Here is a 21,603-nt window from a genome sequence, read left to right as displayed (position 1 = left end):
TTGTCACATATAAAGTTAAATTTAAATTGTCATGCGAGCGTTTGGAAGATAACACGGGTAATGTCGAAACACGTTTTGCAAACCTATTTCCGACATTCGGATCTCATTTTAGCTAACTAAACTTTCTCTCCGACGAAGAGGTCTTTAAATATATTTTCACCACTAAATCCTGTCCTCACTGGGCTTAGCACATATCTTCAGTACTGGCCACAAGATCCTTTTTTTCCCCCCGTTTTCAGCTGTACATTTTCATGTAAGTGTGTTTTTTAGACGAAGACTCAAATTGGTTGTTTTTTTTTAACTACAAATCGTTGCAATGGCCCTTTCGCGTTTTTTGTTTTGTTTTGTGGTGTTTATTGGAATGGATCAGTTAGTTAAAGTCCATCGAGGAAAGAGCCTGGGTGAAATTCGTAAAATAGACAAATTTGAGAGATAAACGTTGAAGAGATAAAGAAATATCACCAGGGACCCCAATTACTGTTTACGCGAGCTGCTAGGTTTACCACACAAGTCCAGTGCTGACCATAAGATTATTTCTTTTTTTGCATTCTCAGCTGCATTTTAATGAGATGAAGAGTCTAATTGTTTTTTATTTGGCTGGTAAGCGGGGCAATTGACCTTTTCATATTATTATATCCAATGAAAGGGATCAGTCATTTGAAACATCGAACCAACTGGCACGAGGTTAGTAGATTGGCAAAAGTTTGGGATATAAACCGCACGGTAGAGTTAAAAATGATGTTAACCTTCTACACCCTAACGTTGGTATAGCATTTTCTTCTGTCCATGTTGTTCTCTATGCATTTCCTAAGGATCTGACGAGGAAAGTTTTTATGCGACTGTGTTGATTAAGATGCGTCATTAAATAAAATTATCTTGAAAAACGTCACGGCGTGAATGAATAACCTCCCATCATGTTCTTTGATAAACGTTATGAAAATGAATCATATATCCAAGATCAGAGTTCATTAAGCTGTAAGGAAATGTATACTTTTACAGGGTCAACGCGCATATTTTTCACGCTATCTCAGTTTGAAAGAAAACACTAATTTTCCTTCTGCGACAAGTTAATCAATTTGGAATGGGACAAAGTTTACCATCTTCCATTTCGTTCCACACTGGATTCAAAGACTAAGAAGTTTCAATACAAAATTTTTAAGTTCATCGTTTTTATAAATGAAAAACGTCATCGATATAACTTAAATACTTTCCCTTAGCTACACCCTGTGTCAGGAGGCAGCGAAATTCATTGAGCAGTTGCTTTTTTCTTGTAAAATATCGTCTAAATTCTGAAACATGTCTTATCCTGGCTTAAAGATAACTGTATTAATGTTAAAACGTTGACGGAATGTGATGAAATTTTTTTGGGAGACTCTATGTTAAAGAAGATTTGATTTGAATCAATTATATCTTATTACTAAGGAAGTAATAAATATACTCTAAAAAGAGCCAAAATAGTCTTCCCACGTTTCAAGGTTTCACTGCTCGAACTAGGACATTTAACAAAATTGAGCTACAAATTGTCAGAGAAAATAATAAAATTTCGAAGCATTTTGAAAAATTGGAAGAACTACTTAAAGCACTGACTTAAGACAGTTGGAAGTAGGAAAAAAAAACGCAAAATGTAGATAAATTTAAACATATATATGAAGTATTGTTTGACTACAACCTAGCCAGTTTGATTTCCCGCTCAAAACGCGGGTTGCAAATTATTTTCCCACGCGGCTTCACAACTTCAACCGTGGGCCCTTTTGAGGGAACTTTCGATCTTTTCTAGATATTTTTGCTGGTAAGCTGCACCCCAGACTTCAATCCCATACAAGAATACCGACATGACGAGCCAGTTCAACAATTATTGCGTTGATCTTTGGAATATCCATAGGATTTGCATACCCTTAGAATGTGCATTCGACTGCTGGCTTTGGATAGCACATTGTCGATATGGATGTCCCAGTTCGTAGCATCTTCCTGAAATGTGACTCCTAATAGTTTAATCCATGACTTCCTATTTATTCCTGGTAATTCTGGCGGGGAAAACTTGGTAGTTTTGCCGTGCACGCACATTCCCCATGTTTTGGTAAAATTGAGAGACATCTCGTTTGTATCCGCCCACTTCTTCATGTTCTAAACCTCAGTGGCGGCAGTATCTGCGCTTTGCCTAACAAGAACACTTACCGTAATTTCGTCAGCATACTTCACTAGGAGATTGTTTATTTGAGAAATAGCTGCAATATCATACACCATGAGAGAAAATAGAATGGGTCCTAATACGGCGCCTTGAGGAACCCCCCTATTGATGTCAACGAACGGTCATACATCGTCGACAACTACTCTGTTTAAAATTATCCAAAAAGCTTGTGATCCAGTTGATGATATATCGGTTTATGTTAGTAGACTTCAGCTTGTCACAAATAATCTTGTGGGATACTGTGTCAAATGCCTCACTGAAGTCAAAGGACAACACGCCCACATAGTCAGAATCACGAACCTTTGCAGAAAACCAGAATTTTTGACATTTTATGAGGGCTAAAGTAGTGTTGCACCCTCCTTAAATCCAAATTGGTTATTGTTAATGGTCGACTAATGGTCGACTGTTGACATTTCTTGTTTGAATACCAGCCTTACATAATCTCATAATGACATCGGTTAGAGAAATTGGTCTGAATTGAGTGGATTCAGTAATTGGCGACTCTTTTGGAATTGGCCTGACGTTTGCATTCTTCCAAAGTGTAGGAACAGACTGGTGCATGACTAGCATGAAATCAATAAAACTCATGAGGAATCGAATCTAAGAGATCCTCGCAGCTATAAACACTTCTGAACTAGTAGTAGAACTGAATAAGACCCGAAAACAATTCAGGCCCGTACGGGATTTGAACCCATGACCTCTGCGATACCGGTGCAGCGCTCTACCAACTGAGCTAACAAGCCAACTGGGAGCTGGTCATTAAGTTGGGTCCAAATGGACCATACAAGTGATGAATAATGATTGTAGATATATGAAAATCATATTTTAAGGATACCAAGCCTAGTCAAGCATTTTTAACCCTACCCCACCTCCCTATCACAATATCCTATTGTTAGCCTATGGAGAATACGAGGGTCTTGGAAAAATTATGTAGAGGTAATCTTTATGTTCTTCCGTTTATCTTTGTTCTTTAGGGTATCCACTTTTTGTGAATGTGAGACAATTTTCAGTTGAGCTAACAAACCGTTTTTCATGACACGCACTAATTTCATCGAATTTTGAATATAAAAATTAACATTTAAGAAGGGTTAAGAATGACGTTTAGGGCAAACGGCAAAAATTGAACTTCGGGCCGTCAGTTCTCAGCGATCATTACTCTAGAGTTAAAGACTTGCCCTTACTTAAGAAGTAACCTGAGCACTCAAGAAGTGGGGAGAAACACAAGACGTAGTCGAGTGTTTTTCCCTACACTTCTTCGTGCTCCAGCCGCTTCCTGCGAGCTTTACAACAGAACAGAACACGGTCAAGGCTTCTCTACTTGTTAAATGGTAAAAACTGTTGGGGCAACAAAAACTTGTATGATAAAGCAACAAAACTTACATTATGTATTAATGAATGAAAAATGGCAAATTTAACTGAAATACCAAAGAAGATCACAACCAATACTTGAACTCATCACTATCATTAATAAGTTTTAAATACTCAAGACAATCGAACTTTTGATTGCTTATTCTTCGACGAAAATTCGTAAGTTCCATGCTTTTTTCACTTTAACCGAAAGGTAACTGGTGTGATAAGGCATACTAAGTGCATGTTTAAAAGCTTTTCAATAAGGATTTATAAAATCAAATAAAATTCCCAATTTTTTTATGTTTTTATTTTAAAAACATTTTGGGATTACACCTTATCGGGTCGATGCAATCAATGATAGAATCAATAAAAAAGTCGATACTATCACTTACGATTGACAATTTGCGGTAGCGATTACTACTTATTACAACCGATCGGTGACAAAACAGGTAATTGTCATTATTGCGATTGCTGTATTTAAAAAAATATTACAAGCGATGAAGTGCGTGGTTTCAGCCTTATTTCAAACCATAAAAACACTAAGCGGCAGTTTGACAAATATATATAATGCAATGAATGAATTGTCATGTTCATATTCAACCTTCGTGTACCTAAACGAATTTCATTGGCCGATAAGAGTTAATTTTTTTTAAACTGAACTACAAAGCGCAATTTTCATTTGTTGAAGATTTCCCCTAAACTGTACTTTCATTTCGTGAATCTTTGTTATGACTGACAAACGATTGCTCTGCGCTCGCCCGCTTTTCTATTCATCACTCACTAAATCGACATGGAGAAAATTTGTAAATAATCTCTTACTCACAGCCTGCGCTTGCATACCCTTTATTTTAGTGTAGTAATGGCCGGAAGTGAAAGGTAATAATTTTGATTTTAAGTCTGCCGTGTCCCATTTGCCGCTGCACCGATTGTTTTCAAAATTTATCCATTATTCAAAGAAGGGTTCCCGATTCAAATTTAAAAACGACTTCGAAAACTTCTCTGGTTCGTGAACACTTAAACCTCTTGTCGGCTGAAAAATCATTACAGCCTGATCTCCCCATTCCGCACTCAGCGTTCCAATTTCATATGGCAACAGCGTTTATTTGTATCACTGGCACTCTATCCATTCCTGTTGGAATTACTGATCTCGTCAAGTCATTGTTATGTGTCAAAGGAAAATATAATATGAGGTAGTCATGAATAAATTATTAGATATATGACATAGATTTAAAAAAGGAAATGTTTAAAAACATAAATTGATTTCGCAGGATTACGAGTCTTTGTATTTAAACGCAAAAGTAGACAAATAAAATCGGAAAAAAAGTGCGCCGCTATTTAGACGGCAATTGTGAAGCGAACTTCTATTTACGCTCGATGTTTACAGCAAAAACGGAAACTCTGCTTTCGCCCGCGCCGCTTTTCTACTGATCAACCATTAAATCAACATTGAAGAATAATAATGAATAATCCCTCTCTCTCACAGCTTGTGCACTCCTTTACTTTAGTGTAATATTTTGAGGTAATAGTTTGGATTTTAATTCTGCTGTATTCCAGTTGCTGTGATCCTTTCAGCCTCTTTAATAATTTTCATTTTGGACGCAGTGTTCGAGATTATTTTAGAGACGTACAAGGTTTATTTAAAATGATATTAAAACACTTCGAAATAATTATCCTTCCCAAACGTTTCATTAACAAGTTACAAAGCTATGCAAATTAGTACGGTTTTATGGCGTTTGAAGCGGGAAGTTTGTCGTAGAAGGCGAAATTTAAATTTCACATTTTGAACAGAACTGCCAACTAAAAAATAATGGTAGTGTTGACAGTAATGATAATTTTCATTGTTATTATAATCATTATTATTCTTGCAATAATAAGTTAAGGGTAGCCTTTACGTTTGTTCCTATGAAATGGGCTACAAGCAAAGTTCCAGAACAAATGGATTAAACAGGATCGAAGCGTGCATGAATATGGCGTATCTTTGTTTTGAAAGCCTCGGGCATGTTTTTAACCTGTGGCAGTTTCCATATTTGGTCAAATCACCTGCAGTCATTCTTATGCTTTCTTGGTTTTTAAAGAACGTACACAATAGTTTGAGCGTGAATTGAAAACAAAACTTTCTTTGAAAAAAAAAAAATCCAATGACCATTGACAATTCAGAACGTTACATTGGAGCCCAGAGCTTTCGAGAACTCCTCACATCCGCTTGATGTTTTTTGTTAGCACCTGAATCCGTTTCTTTTTCAAACAGGAGGAATATTAATTGGTTATTTACCCCTTTTCCTCGAATTTATTCGATTATCGAACTCTCAAATGTCTTGGCACGAAAACAAATATGTGACAAACATCATTGACCGCCGCTGAAAAACAACAGATAATAATACGTTCCTGAACGATTCAGATGTCCACTCATTCAGGCTGGCAGTGATACGTCCGCATCAGAGAAAAGAGAAATTTCTTTTTTCTTTATTGACGGAGAAGAATCATAAGGAAGAGCATTTCATTTACATTTGTTAAAGACAGCCAGGATAGGTTGAGATCTAGCAAACAGTGTTTTGCTGCATGTGGCGCTTACACCTGGAGTTGTCAATGAGGAAACTCTGCTCGTGGCTATTTTATTCAAAGAGTGTGTCTATTATCGTTAGCTAAAAGACTCCTCCGCTCGCTGTTCTTTGGAGATTAGGCGTACTGGCGAACCTCATCATGTTGTGATTTCTGAAAGTGAAGGTTGGTCGAGTTGATGTTATACCTAAAACGATTTTAGATGTTAAAGCATTGTTTTTAGGAGAGATAAATTTTACGAACGTAAATATTGTACGAGACTTGAGAGAGTAAAGGATATGACAGAAAAAACGAATTATCAGACGAACGACATAAAAATAACAATAAAGAGAAGTAGCTTATCGACGTTGATATGGGAAAAATTTAAGAGCTGTGAGTTCAACATATCAACGTTATTGGTGCGAAAGCGAAGCGCCGAACGACGCTGCAATAACATGATTTTTGAGCTGTGTTCGATGCTGAAAGACAACGGACCGACGCGATGCGAAACGCAACCAAACGCTTGTAGTGCTGAACTACGACAACAGAGTCTGTAGCTTACTTTCGATTCATTTAGTTGTAACCATGAACGAAGTTTGCGACATTTGTTTTACAATACTGTTTTAATTAATACTTAGCGTCACTGAAAACTCGCTCGCTCCGCCGATATTCACGATCACAGTGCATTTTAAGTAAAAACTTACATGTGTTCTGCCCTTAGTTTTCAAAAAAGGGAAAATTTCCGCTTATAGTGATTTTTTCACTCCCTACCGACATGTATTTTAAAGGAAAGTTTTAAATTCGTTCCTGACCTTTCATATCTGATCGAACCATGATTTCCTCTCTGCGGCAATGTTTTTATTATCCAAATCTATCTTGAAAGCGGAAATTCAAAACCCGTATGTAGCCTGGAGAAAAACAAATGATTACAGTAAAATTTAGCGATAATATCTCGGTCAAATGTATCCTATCATCGGTAAAATAACATGCCTGCGGAACTTGTGAGCGGAATCAACAATGGGCAATTTACGGCAAACGCTATATTCAGTTGTAATAACTGGTTTTTGGAACATACTTTCTCGGCGTAATTTACATATCGTCGCTAAGGAGCGAATTTTACCCTGATAGAAATATTGCATTCATTTTAACTACTATAGAGGTATCTCCTCCTCTTTGAGTCATGTATCGTCGAGATTTAATATTTATCCTCCAAAAACTAACATTAAATGTAGATCTGCATGTAGCGAAGTTCATAAATTTTCACGAATGAACGGCGAAATATTTTCTGGATCTAACCAACTCATTTGTCTTCAGAACGTGTTTTCTACTCTCATGCGTCTAGCTAGAGATTTTGAGTAACATCTTTTATTCAACCTTCTCAAGCGTTCAATCATTTTCTCTCTAAATAGATGGATACAGAACGAACTGAAAAGTAAGATATCTTGGTTACTCGCATTATGAGAAATACACATTTCTTACCGCTCTGAACGATTTGTAACAAATATTCACCTTCATTTTAGGCCTCTATGATCCATATTCGATTCTATAACCAGATTTCTCAGGAAAGTAGGGTATTGTAAATGTCAATATTGTGACCAATTCAGGAGTACATATGACTTTAAGCGTATTAGAAGATAAAGATTGAATTTGTTCTCCGCAAACATAGCATTACTGAAAAAGCAAACACAGATAATACCATGACAATAGTGACGAACACGCAGCAGGCTTTTTCATTATTAGGAATAGAAGAAAAGAGAAAAAAAATCAAACTCATTGATAAACACACTACGCCAGAACTGGTGGTTTGGCGAGCTTGCCAAACTTAGCTCAGTAGACCGGATAGAAAAGAATCGTCATCAATACTAGAGTATAACATATGACAGAAAAATTGTCCGTTGTCAGCTTATTTTTCACATTTTCATCCAGCTGGTACGGAGCAATTTTACTGAGTAGTGCGTGACTGCATCAGTTTTGCGTTGCTCCATTCACTGTTTTTTCTTAAATCACTGCCTGTTGTAGTTCAGGGTGCGTGATCAGGTTGCTAAGTCGTTTTCAAAATGGCGGCGTCCATAGACGAATTCAGTATTAAATTTGATAACAGTTTTTAAAAGTTTTGACCAATCTTTAGAATCTTAAAAAGCAGTCTTGGGCATGGTTTTTTTTTATTAACTTTTAAAAGTACAGATTGCCTGTGATTAGACCTTATTATCAGCATTGCGAATGGGAGTTTCTTAGTCCGCGAGTACTTTCAGGTTTGACGCCTTGAGCGAAGCGACCTTGCAAGAGCTCTACGAGGAATCTGGCACAAATTATCAGTGCCAGACTTCTCGCACACTGGCATCGCTCAAAGTTGAAAAATTATTCGCACGCGAACTGATCAGCGTGATTCTATTGATCTGAGCTTTCCGTGTCTTTCCAAACTTCCGATTGACTTAATTGTACTAACTCGGTGTATGATTAGTGAACGGCAGAGCGAAAACAGCGGGAGACTTTGGTCTGATTGTGTATAAGGGGGAAATTTGGGTCTAATCGCGTAACCCAGGCCTCCTCCCTTTTCGTGACACAACCTAAGCCTCACTCTTTATCCGCTCTACTGCTTCTGTCGCGTAGTTTCCCATTCCGCTCTATTTTACCACTGAAAGCCAAGGACAGGCTAAGGGTAGGAGGCTCGATTCCACATGTGTACTCTTAATTTTATCTTGGTCCCATGCTCTCAATAAGACGAAACAAACATTTTTGCGTATGATCTCTTGTTTGCATCTAATAACTTTTCTCTCTCCCCAGGATTGGCATGGACAATAAAACTACTTCCTTGCCGACAACGGCGGTGCAAGGTGACAAAATTAATTATCTTACTGACTCGAAACACTTTCCTCATACTATAATGAGTAGAGGGCTTTATCATCTTATTAAAACATTTGGAAACACAGTCTGATTGGCTCCGCTGCTAGCTATCTATTCCGTAAGAGGCAGTTGGTAAAGCGAATTGTCCAACAGTGTGTGGTTATAAATCAAATAAGAGAAATAGAAGAGACTGTCTTTTGTTACGTTGTAAAATACTAGTATGTGTACAACGCTTAGACAATTTGACAATCTGCTATGCGTGATAGTTCATTTTGCCAACTACCACGCGATAGAAATATCGAGTTCACAATCTATTTGCTAATATCTTTCATTGAAATAGAGCATTCTTATAAAGGTATCAGATTTAACTATCAGTCTACATATGAATGCAGTTTTACTTATAATGGCGTTTTTTCAGAAAGTTCGCTAAAAGAACCTAAAAAATTATTCTCTATTCACTCCTTCAAAAACACGCCACTTTCGTTACCCTGAATGCATATGAAATCCTGTTACATATTTTCTTGGTTATGTTTTTTTGTAAGTTTTTTATAAACACCAAAACAGCAATCCTTGCACTACTAGAGAGCTTCCAACATATACTGCTGCGTAATCTTTATCTTTGATTTCAGCCGTTTTCAAAACCGTTCCGACTATACCCTGCTGAACAACCGCTATAACTTTGAAGTTTAGGACACAAATCATTTCTTTTTCAAATTGATGTTTTATTCTTTTTAGAGAAAGAAATTCCCTTTTGGATGGTAGTTGTATGGTGTGTGGCTGGTTTCCTCGCAGTTACTATGATCATAGTGGGTATTTACTATAGCTACTTTGTTTGCTGCCAAACTCGGAAGAAGCGTAAAAATAAAAGGTATGAAGATCAAGTCAACCTGTATGTACTAAAGCTTTGATCAAATGTGGGGAAATCACAAAAACGTTTTTCCAGAATCGCAACATGTTGAGCGTTGCACCATTGATAAAAGGTTCCAATTTCGTTTTCGAATTCCTTTTAGAATTAATTTCATTCAAAACTGCACCATCAAAACACAATTATTAAATGGGAAGGCTATCAAATTAGAATCTTTTTTCTCTTTTCTAAAGCTTTCGGATCTGTTTAAAAAAACCTGTGATATTTAAAACGGAGTCTGGCTATTAAATTAAAGATAATTCTCCAAATTAATACCTGTTAACCTACTTGACAGGAGGAAGAGGCGGAAAGAGAGCATGTAATGGCTCATATAACTTATACAACTTTAAGTACACTGTAGTTAAAAAAAAAGAAAAAGACAGCGTGAAGTAGCTGCTTCTTTTTTTTCCCTAATTTTATGTCTCATTTTGTAATTTCAGACCACATGCAAAGCACCAAAATTTGAGACACCCAGTGGATATATATCCCAGAGCATTCATCGAACAACTGCATGACAGTGAAACCAACTCTAGAGCCGTGTTCTCGCCGTCATTCGTGGATAATATGAGAATTCCCCGTGCAATGGAGGTTAAAATTATAGAATCGGTGAACAGTATAAACAACACTCATCCCCTTCCTCAGCTCAACTCACCATGTCTTTCACCCAAACGCAGTGACAGTAAGGAGCATTTAAGTCCAGAGATGTTTTCCCTTCCCAAGGGAAGGATGCCGCCATCGAGACAACAGTCTTTTAGATATTCGAACATGACCACTGAAGAGTCCAACGAGAGAATTTACAGAGAGAAGATGCTAGTATCTGAGTTAAGGGAGAAACTTCGTCATCAAAATATGATTGATGAGTAAGGAACCAGCGAATGTTAAACGAGGCGATGACAATCGCAGCACGATTACAATCCATGGACGAGAGAAATTAAAGAGAGAGGCTACTGTATTTGGGTGGAGGAAGTAGCGATTTAATTCAAAAGAGAATATGGAGGAAGACCCGATGAGCAATCCAAGATAAGTAATGCAATGAAATAAGAGCGACTTGCAGGAAAGAGATCAACACCTTGGGTTTAGGTCAAATGAAACCATCAGTCAAGAACAAAGCTATGAATTTCTAATATGAGGGTCGTATGAGATTTAAGGGATCGAAAAAACAAACAATTATTGAAAAAATGAAGGATAAACATAGGTAACTATATCGTATCGACATTGAGAGGACTGATGGGTCAATAGCCGTCATTTGCCACCGGCATGCGAATGACGTGCGAAACTAGTCTCTGACGCCGAAAATATATAAACCGGGTAAAGTATGAACTCCGAAGCTGCCTTAAAGGGAAAGACTTGATTATCCTTATTAGTCAAAGACGTTGTTAAAAACAATTGAATGTAACTATAGTGAGACTCGAATTACTACCTTCCAAAGTAGGCAAGGACTTAAGCGCTACTAGAGACAGAAACAAATGCTCGAGAGAAATGCAGTTCCATTGTTTTGACGTTTTCTTAGGCTTCGCCACCTGAAATCTCAAAATGCCCAGTGTCTTTTATGAAGCTCCCCAAGGGAGATGAAAATAGAGGCTGGTAAGGAGTCTCCTTATGCCCAACATATATTAACAAGGAGATTCTCCTCAATAAATACCATATTTACTAAACACAGTAAACAAATGTGATTCATCACCAACAGCCAATAAAAACAACCAGAAATAGAGGAGCAGTATCATATACTACTGCAGAGCATTTTTCTACAATGTAGCTTGGAAATGTGTTAAAATAACGACAAAGAGTGATGGGAAATCAATGACATCAAAATACATTCCTTTCAAAAGCCGATTTTTCAGTATTTCATTCTTCAACTTATTACCCAGTGGTTATATGTTTTACCTAAGACAATTTATGGAAAATGGGTATCTTACTGTGACGCACTGTAGACAAAAAGTATTTTGTCACACGGCGGCCATGTTTGAGCCGGCACTACGGAAATTCTCTGTCCTTGCTCGTCTCGCCTGAAGGAAAAGACGCCTTTAGAAGTACCCTAGACAAAGATTTTTATATCAGGAGACTCAAAGTGACTCCATCGGATAGCAAACTTCACGAGCGTCTACAAGTTTTCGTCCTATTGATGTCCGCTTTATTGTAAGCCCGGCTTCTAAAGAAAAGTTTAACAAATAATTGAAAAAACAAAACCTCTTATTGCCCTTGGCTGAATCGCGTTAAGTCTGAGTAAAATCCTACATAACTTGATAAATGTAAAAGTAGCATTTCCTTATGTCTGTTTTGCTGTGATAGTCTTCCTCACTCTTGGACACTAGTTTCCAGACTTTCTCCCGACACAGCTGATCCATTTTTGCTTCGTACCCATATTCTTGTTCAAACATCACATCCTCTCTTATTGTGAAGCTGACCAATCCGCCTGGCCTGACAACTCGTGCCATTTCATCCATGGCGCCTTCCGCCTTCACGTGGTTTAGAGTAAACACGCCAACGGCAAAAGCGACGTCATAGCAGTCGTCGTCCAACTGTATCCGTTGACTAGGACCCAGGACATCAACAAAGAAATTCTTGTAGATTCCTTTCTTTTCGGCTTCTTTGAGAAGGGCGTCTGACGCATCTAAGGCATCCACGTTGGTAAACTGCCTTTTACAAAGCTCCACTCCGACCAGCCCGGTCCCCGCACCAACGTCAAGGATTCTGCAATCTTCCGGAAACTCAAGCTGTTTTAGAGTTGTTACCAACCTTTCTGTCGCGGTTTCGTGTCCGATGTACCCTCTGTGAACTTTAACATCCTGTGCATTCAAAAAGTAATATTCAACAATTACGCTTCGAGGTGGGGTGGATGGAGGTGGATATTTACCGTACCGCGATGTGACAAGGCAAATACCCACCACTTTCACCGAGGAGGTTAATACTTGTTTTAGCATATACCACGTGTAAAAAAAAAAAAATTATCTGCCAATATACCGAACAATGGTCGGAAATTAATCTCTTGACGCTCTTCCGCTGCTCAGAGGTGTATAATACTTGGCCAATCACTTTTTACCTGTGTGGTATATACTAAAAGATATCTGGTGACAGTACATCTAATGACATAGTGCGCACGCAAAGCCTACCTATTTCTTAGGAGCAACCATCGTAAAAATCTTTATGTATTGCACGGCCATGCATTTATCACTTCGGCTGCAAGTTCTCGTTGAGTTTAGCCGCAAGGTTTCAAAACTTTTGAGATCTTCTCCCACTTTGTCCCGATTGAGATGGGCCTTTCAGACTCAAGAGACTACAGATTCTGACTACACTCAGGCGAGATATTCAATGTGAAAGTTTATGTAGGATGAGTCAGCCAGTCTTGTAGTCTACACATCCTACTACAATCTGCAATGTACTGCAAGTATTCACTGAAACTGAAGGGTTATAAAAAAATAGGTTGTGCTACGCCAGATACGAAAGACCACTAAAGAACCACTCTTTAGAAATGGCCAAAAAATATGTGGAAACGTATTCCTCATCTAATGCAGCAGCATTATACCCCGAGGAAAGGGTAACTAAAATAAACCTAGTTACACTACTAGTCACACAGAAAATTTCACAGAGAGGTGTAAAACAAATTACATTAAATAAAAAAAATAAAGAAAAAAGAAAGTGATCAAACGTAAGAGTGACCGACGTAGAATGACTTAATTTTCCCCGCGAAACACTTAAATAATCCGTAAATAACTACCGTGTTGCCATGCGAACCTCTTCAACGTGCGTCAGAATATTAATTTCTGACTAATTCGTTCTCATGTCACTCAAACGTCAGAAATTGCAACTCTTACTCTTCTCTCGTCCTGCGCTCATCCTTAACTCGATATACGCACGCTAAGCATGGACCAATTCTTTGTTACACCAAAAAAAAGAAATAAAAAAGGAGAGAGCATTACGTAAAGTTACAATTATAGGCCACCCAGGGCTGTCACGCGGGGACAGAGGCATATGGTTTTAGACACTTGATCAGATCTGCTCCGCTTCATCCTCACCTCCCCGCACTCCACCCAACTCAACAGTCGAGGTGAAAAGTAAGAAACGAAAATCCCTTCAAGCGCCTGTTGAGGTGACGACCAACAACCGGCCGAAGAGAAAGAGGTAAAAGACGAGTTTCGTTGATGAAAGGTATGGATTTGAACTCAACACTTTCCAACAACCACGCTCCTTTTATAAAACGGCGGGTTGAAAATATGCGACTTATCTTCGCTTTCACGTTGTCTTTGTATGTTGTCATGACCTTCACTTCAAAAACGCTATTAATTAATAATTTGTTACAGCAAATGAATTATGGAAGGATTTTGACAGAAATCGTTCGAGGTAACCGTTATCGATTCTTTTCTGTCGCCTTATGCATGATAGTCAGGTTTTCTTCTTCATATCATAACGAAATACCACCAGTAATCAAGCAATATATACATTTTTTTAATGTCCAAAACGGCTATGACTCAGAAATAAGTCTTTTTTCTATTCCCTGGAATATATTTAAGGACATTATTTTTAAAAAAATCAAGCGCATGCACAAATAAACAGAAGCACTAAAGCTAAATCAAACGCTAGCGGAGTTGTTAAACGCACTATATGCATTGAGCGCGTGCAATTATGAAACTAGAGGCTAAAAACTGCTCATCGTAAGTAATTATAAAGGTTGGAATAAATTCGCCTTTATCGCCAAATGAATGTCTGAGAATCAGGGCAGCAGCCGATTGAAAATAATATTGTCTGATTTCGTTTACCTCATCGTACTCTGAAGCAGCTTTCTCATAGCAAGCCATCAAAGCGTCATAAGCATCGTGCAAGCACAGATAAACAGAAGCACTGAAGCTAAATCATTTAGTTTTGGTGCTTCTTCAAAGGCTAGTGGAGTTGCTAAACGCACGATTTGAATTGTGCGCATGCAAGTATAAAACTAAAGGCTTAAAACTGCACAACATTAGTGAGGTTCGGAGCAAATTCGTCTTTATCGCGAAATGAACGTCTGAGGATCAGGGAAGCATCAGACTGGAAACAATTTTGTCTGATTTATTTAACCTCATCGTACTTTGAAGCAGCTTTCTCATAGCTAGCTATCAGAGCGTCATAAGTTTCATGTTTGTTACAGCCATACGCCTCTTTTTCCATGTTTGATGCTAAAGCGAAGCGCACGCAAAGAAAATACGGCGTAGTTTTGCTTGCAAATAAGAAACAATGAATTGAAAAACCATTAACAGATATAGGAAGGAATTTGACAAAAACCGTTCGAGTTAACGGTTATCGATTCTTTTTCCTCGTCTTAAATGAAGGTCAGGTTTTCCTCTTTGTATCATAACGAAACGGCGCCAGTAACCAAACGTTAAATTTTTTTTTAAACGCCAAAAATGGCTCTGACTCAGTAGTAAGTCAGTTGTGTATTCGCTGGAGGTTTCACTGGAAATTAAAAAAACAAAGCAAAACAAAACAAATACATCCACAAATAAAAAGAAGCACTAAAGCTAAATCAAACTTTAGCGGAGTTCTTAAACGCACTATATGCATTGAACGCGTGCAATTATGAAACTAGAGGCTAAAAACTGCACATCGTAAGTAATTATAAAGGTTGGAATAAATTCGCCTTTATCGCCAAATGAATGTCTGAGAATCAGGGCAGCAACCGATTGAAAATAATATTGTCTGATTTCTTTAACCTCATCGTACTCTGAAGCAGCTTTGTCATAGCAAGCCATCAAAGCGTCATAAGTTTCATGTTTCTTGCAGCCACACGCCTCTTTTTCCATGTTTGATGCTAAAGCGAAGCGCACGCAAAGAAAATAAGGCGCAGTTTTGCTTGCGAATAAGAAATAATGAATTAAAAAACCATTAACAGATATAGGAAGGAATTTGACAAAAACCGTTCAAGTTAACGGTTATCGATTCTTTTGTCGCCTTAAATGCATGATAGTCAGGTTTTCCTCTTTATATCATAACGAAATGCCGCCAGTAATCAAGCAATATATATATATTTTTTAATGTCCAAAACGGCCATGACTCAGAAATAAGTCTTTTGTCTATTCCCTGGAGTATTTTTAGAAATTATTTTTAAAAAAATCAAGCGCAAGCACAAATAAACAGAAGCACTAAAGCTAAATCAAACGCTAGCGGAGTTGTTAAACGCACTATATGCATTGTGCGCACGCAAGTATAGAATTAAAGGCTAAAAACTGCACAACATAAGTAATCAAAAGGGTTAGAACAAATTCATCTCTATCGCGAAATGAACGTCTGAGAATCAGGGAAGCAGCCGACTGGAAAAGATACTGTCTGATTTCATTTACCTCATCGTACTCTGAAGCAGCTTTCTCATAGCAAGCCATTAAAGCGTCAAAAGTTTCGTGTTTGTTAAAGCCATACCCCTCTTTTTCCATGTTTGATGCTAGAGAGAAGCGCTCGTAAAGAAAATACGGCGTAGTTTTTCTTGCAAATAAGACAACACGCAGAATGCCTACTGTTTTCGAGACATTTACTAGAAGTAGAAAAAAAATTATAGATCCGTAATATTAGCTGCGAAACGTATTCTAGAGAGCTTTGATTGGTCAAAGATTACGCACGCATTCCTCCTCAGGGAATATTGCTTTAGCTCCTTAATTTGTCTAGGCCGAGCTAAGAAACAATAGCTTAGAAAGTTATTTTTTATGCTATTGTTAGAAGAATATCAAACACTGCGTGCGTGTGTTACAACCTGGAATAGTACTCTGTTTTGAAACCGTCCGTTATATATTCTTCTCTTTTTGTATCTTACTCAACAAACACTTTTGTTCTATCATTACCCGTTTAGGATTTGATTTTCATTGAAAAAAATCCACCCGCACAATTTTTCTACAAGTAAGTCAGAGTAAGTCACTCTGAAACGATATGAAAGGTAAACATTGAGTGAAGAGTGAACTTATGCATTAATTAGTTCTACCGCCTAGGTAGTTGCTCTCTTTCGTCACCCTTGCCAATATATCACTTGGTGTTAGTGCGATCTCCTCAGGGTTTATTATAATTTTAACCCACGTCTCGGCTCGCACTTTCTGCCTCTGTTTACCGCTTGTAATTGAGTCCATCTTGCGCTTAAATCTCTATATATTTTGCCGACTGTGCGACCAACGCGATCGCTCGAGGATTCATTGGTAAAATTTCCGCACAGCCCCATAATAAATTATGCATTCAGTTCTTGGATAGAGATAACAATGACGAAAACAATAGATTGCCTTTGAGAGTAGTATGGGGCCGTGCGGAAATTTTACCGATTCATTTAGCTTGCAGCCGAGAGGCATGATGCTCGCTTGGAGTGAATAAAATACTCTACGAGGCAGCCAGTAATACACTCTCCATTTCCAGGCTGCTTCACCGCTCATTTGAATTATGTTCACTGGATTGCTTTCCTCGAGAAAAGGTGGAACTACTTGTATAAGAATAGGGTGGATCGGGGTTCTATGACCTCTGAAAAAAGCTCCCGAAACAATAAATAAAAAATCATAGGCAACATATAAATGTAAAGATTTCCTGCAGTAGTGTTACGTCATAGTATGATAATATTGAAGTATCAGGCAAATTTGAATATCCTCTCTTAAGGCCTGTTCAAACAGTTTGAACATTTGATCAACATTCATTCAAAAAAAGTTAACGGATGTTGAGCAAATTTTGAAACCGTTTAAACGGGCCATTCAACATTTTCGAGAACAAAGGAAAAGTTGAATCGATGTTAAATGAAATTTTAAACTCGATTCAACACGCTTTCAACAAGCTTTCAAGTATTTTTACGCTTTCAACAATGTTGGACGACCTGTTCAAACGACCTGTTCAAACGCACCGAACATTTAGTTCAATAAAGTGTTGAAACTGTTCAAACGGGCCTTCAGAGTATCAAAGATGTTATGAGATTAGGGTGCTTATTAATGAAAAGTTGATTATATGCATGGTCACGCAAGGAAGTGAAGGTAAGGAAGAGGAGGGAAGGTTGCTTAGCCATTTGGGAGATAAGAGTATTATGGAACGTTAGGGTCTGAGAAAACATGTAGTTCTCCATAACGAATGCACCTACTGGTTCCGTGTAACACATTTTCAAAAATCTATTCTAATTTATTGTCCAGCCCCTTCCCCTCTCCTTTCTGGCCGTCGCTTGCCCCCTTGGTGCAAATTACTTATCTCCCCAGCCTTCCGCCGTTTTGAAAATCAGAGATGGCAGTTAAAATTTTCTTCGAGATAATAGTGAGCACTCGCCTGCCAAAAGTACACCTGCTTTACATTCTATTTTGGCATCTGTTCCCCTTAATGGTTCATTTTACATTACTCCCATATTATTAAAACTGCAATGCACCGGGAAATTATGCTGAAGTGGGTTCATTGCACTGAGAGTGGAACTTTCTTCGACAATAATCAATGCTATTCAACACTAAACCACAAAGTATTTGTGTCAGTGTTGCAGGTTGATGCATACTAATAATCTCGTAATCAGATTCTACCGTGTAACTGTTACTGAAATGTTACAACCACTTGGCTGTAGAGGAAACAGAGATTCCAAAATAACTCGAGGAGATTTTGGCCAAACAAATTTTCTTTGAAAAATGATGTCAAGAGAAAGCCGTGAAATTAATGTGAGAGCGGTTGTAAAGTTAAATGTCGAAACGAAGCAGTACAACCTTCTTAAACGAACCTTTTTGTCGAAATTGGCCCTTTCTTTTCCTGTCAAGAAGCCAACTTGCGTGACATGACCCAAACAGAACTCGAGGCCACGAATAAACAGGCAACAAAATAACAAGAATTCTTCTTCATGACAGTTCACAGTCTAAATCTTTCGAAGGAAATAACGAAAGACACTGAAAAGGATCATGGCTGTTTCCACTGAGAATTTGAGAATTAGACATAGTTTGATGCTACACTGGTTTGCAGATTTAATTCTTCTACCCCTGATGAAGGCACTAGACAGGAGTGTCGAAACGTTGGGTCTATGAATTGTAACTTCTTCGGTTACATTCATTAAATCTGCAAACCACTGTAAACTATGTCTGATTGTCCACCTGGTTGCCGTGTGAACTTTAATATAATTTGAGAATTATTTACACGTTTCATGTATCGGCCGTCACGCAATCAGGAAAAACCGTGACATGGCGTGTGACAGTCTCATGCTTTGGTAAAGAAGAGAAAGTGCCAACGATAACACTCGCGAGGTTTACTGTGGAAAGGTGTCGATTTGAACTCGACAATTTTTAATTTCTACGTTATAAAACGGCTTAGTCGGACCATATGCGACATTCATGCCGCCATTGTTCACTGGCATGACTTTCAATTGAGGAGACTGATCGATCAATAATTTGTTACGACACTTGAAAATTGGAAGTTATTTTACAATTACTGTTCAAGTTAACCGTTATCCTCGATTATTTGTCGTTAGCCCAAGCCATGTCCCGACTTTCCTCTCTATATCAAAGCGAAAGGGCAACGGTAACTGGAAAAAATCTTTACACAAAAAACTATCATGATTCAAAACATAGGTCACTCCAGTATCTACACAGATGCATAAAGGCACATTGAATCAGGAGCTCGCGGAGTTGTTAAACATGAATCGTCGTTTCTTTACATACAGGAGTGAAATAGCAAGTGGCATTAAACTAAACTGTAAAATTTGAGTCGGAATCTATTTTTTGTCTAGGTTTATGCAAATTTGCGCTGTAATGCACGTCTGAGCATTAGTGAAGCAGCCGATTGAAAATCATTCAATATGTTAATTACTTTCTGAGTTCGCTTACCTCATCGTATTCTGACGCACCTTTTTCATAGAAATCCATCAAGGCGTCGAAACTTTCATGTTTATTGCAGCCATAACCTTTCTTTTCCATATTTGACGTTAAAGCATAACCGAAAATGGCGTAGTATTGCCCGCGTGGATGAAACAATGCATTTGAAATTATGAATAAAATGTTATAATTAACCGATACGATTCCACGGGGTAACGGTAGGTCATATCAGGTCGCCCAGGTATAAGCAAGTCACACATGATAATATGATGATAAAAGTGAAGTATAGAGAGAATAATAGGAATTTTTCCAGAATCGATTAAACACCAATGATGTAAATGAGATTAAAGAGCTACATTGATTATCCTTGGTCACGCTAGTGAGTAACCTTTGTTTTTAAGGGGAATGGAGAGAGAGTCGGAGGGAAGCGGGGGGGGGGGGAGGGGGGGAGGGTGCTTACTCATCTACGCGATGGGGTTATTATGGACTGTTATAGTCAAAAGTATGGTTTAAATTTAGGGTCAAACTCGCGCATGATTTTCAAGGAGATCACGAGAACGTATATATAGATTCATTTATAACCGGCTGACACGAGGATTGAAACTCTTAACGCCTTAGTGCATTTAACACTGCCCGAAAACAACGGATCAGAACCATAAAACTCTGGAATTATTTGACGAGTCCTTGCCTCCTCTCTAGAAATGCTACAGAATGCGCTGATCATGCTGAAATACACTTATATGCAGTAAGTGAATCAATCAATCAATCAATCAATCAATCGATCGATCGAAAAAAATATCCGACGATGTTGTACGGTTATTTGAACAATTGGTTATTTTGTACTCTAAAAATAACCTGTTTAACCAGTAAGCTGTGCGCGCTACGCTTCTATCAGGTTTGCTTTTCCCGCCTTATGAGAAATGGGCAGAAAGACTTAACACAAAAAAAAAAAACAGTTGGATAATAAATAATTTATTGGACCTTCTGGTGTGTAGTATCGCTGAGTATTTTTATTAACTGTTTTGGTTGTATTTTAACGAGCCCGTAGGACCCGTCAAAATACGGCAGAACTTAAAAAATACTCAGCGATACCACATACTGTCTAATATTTACAAAGTTATACAATGAATTTGACATTGTTAGCGACGCAAGTACAATATACATTTATCAAACATTTGGAATACGAGAGCCTGATAAAATGCATGCAGCAACTGACGTCCCTCTTGTGAAATTAAAAAAAAGGTACTCTATGGAAATAGAGAAAAGTATTGTCAAATGATGAAAGAGGGCAGAAGCAATGTGCACCTGTATCTAGCTAAAGACAAGCGCGGAGAACAATTCATCTCGGCTGAATCTTTGACAAATTTCCAATTTTGTTGTTATCTTCCAAACTAACCAATTTTAATAAGCACTTTCTATTGTGTTTTCACCATCATCCAAAAAATTGATTAAATCGAAAGGTAAATATTCGCAATAGAAGAGACTGACCCATTTCATGAAGCCAGGAATGTCTCCGAGCGAAAATAATAATAATAATAATAAAAATTCTGGTAGATTGAAAAATTCGACATTTCAAAACCTTCTTCGATTACAGATTGCCCATTAATGAAAATTTGCATTTTTCATCCAGCTAAAGATGAGCGCGTTGAGTATGCTCTTCACTTGAATGAGCCGTCCAAGGGCCACGAATTTGATTCTATTTCGCTGTTTCTACCAAACACACGCATTTTATCAAGCAATTTCGATCGTGATTTCTTTTTGTTATCAAGAAAAACTGACAAACCTGAAAGGTAGGTAGAAACTTTTTATCGGATGTTTAGCTTGCAATAAAACATAAATTCCTTATACAAATTGGCAAAAAAGAGAAGATTTCCGCATAACCTCACCCATTAATATACATTCAATTGTTCGATGAAACCAAAATTGCGAAAAAACATAGATTACCTTTGTGACTAATGCTTTCACTCAGAATAGTTTGTTGGCTGGGTTCATCAGTACTGAAATCTTGCCAAGAAAACGACAGTTAG

At 37.9% G+C, this 21,603-nt stretch overlaps 2 protein-coding genes across 3 annotated transcripts; one reads left to right on the top strand and one right to left on the bottom strand.

Moving 5' to 3' along the window:
- The first annotated feature begins 6,128 nt into the window (after positions 1-6,128).
- On the top strand, positions 6,129-11,466 carry LOC131776853 (uncharacterized). The gene is made up of 4 exons (XM_059093056.2): positions 6,129-6,262; positions 8,861-8,910; positions 9,656-9,788; positions 10,265-11,466. Exons 2-4 carry the CDS (start codon positions 8,868-8,870, stop codon positions 10,686-10,688), a joined length of 600 nt encoding a protein of 199 aa, XP_058949039.2. The 5' UTR covers positions 6,129-6,262; positions 8,861-8,867; the 3' UTR covers positions 10,689-11,466.
- A 180-nt stretch (positions 11,467-11,646) lies between these two features.
- LOC131774126 (methyltransferase-like protein 27) lies at positions 11,647-19,733 on the bottom strand. 2 transcript variants are annotated; one of them, XM_059090145.2, is made up of 2 exons: positions 19,609-19,715; positions 11,647-12,610 (listed from the first exon to the last, which is right to left on the bottom strand). In XM_059090145.2, exons 1-2 carry the CDS (start codon positions 19,615-19,617, stop codon positions 12,056-12,058), a joined length of 564 nt encoding a protein of 187 aa, XP_058946128.2. In that variant the 5' UTR covers positions 19,618-19,715; the 3' UTR covers positions 11,647-12,055. The 2 variants fall into 2 exon arrangements, with proteins under 2 accessions (XP_058946128.2, XP_058946127.2); XM_059090144.2 differs by having other exon boundaries at positions 11,657-12,610; positions 19,589-19,733.
- Between the last annotated feature and the right edge of the window lie 1,870 nt (positions 19,734-21,603).

This window comes from Pocillopora verrucosa, chromosome 6 (genome assembly GCF_036669915.1).
Source record: "Pocillopora verrucosa isolate sample1 chromosome 6, ASM3666991v2, whole genome shotgun sequence".
In the NCBI taxonomy this organism is placed as follows: domain Eukaryota; kingdom Metazoa; phylum Cnidaria; class Anthozoa; order Scleractinia; family Pocilloporidae; genus Pocillopora; species Pocillopora verrucosa.
The sequence above is the reverse complement of the archived record's forward strand: the minus strand, read 5'-3'. Positions and strand labels throughout refer to the sequence as shown.

Bases quoted from the DNA above. Each gene is read 5' to 3' on its own strand.
- LOC131774126 (XM_059090144.2), bottom strand. From the start codon at position 19,678: ATGGAAAAGAAAGGTTATGGCTGCAATAAACATGAAAGTTTCGACGCC. The intron at 12,611-19,588 runs GTAAGCGAACTC...TTGAATGCACAG, and splicing joins GTGCGTCAGAATACGATGAG to GATGTTAAAGTTCACAGAGG.
- LOC131776853 (XM_059093056.2), top strand. From the start codon at position 8,868: ATGGACAATAAAACTACTTCCTTGCCGACAACGGCGGTGCAAG. The intron at 8,911-9,655 runs GTGACAAAATTA...TATTCTTTTTAG, and splicing joins GCCGACAACGGCGGTGCAAG to AGAAAGAAATTCCCTTTTGG. The intron at 9,789-10,264 runs GTATGAAGATCA...TTGTAATTTCAG, and splicing joins AAGAAGCGTAAAAATAAAAG to ACCACATGCAAAGCACCAAA.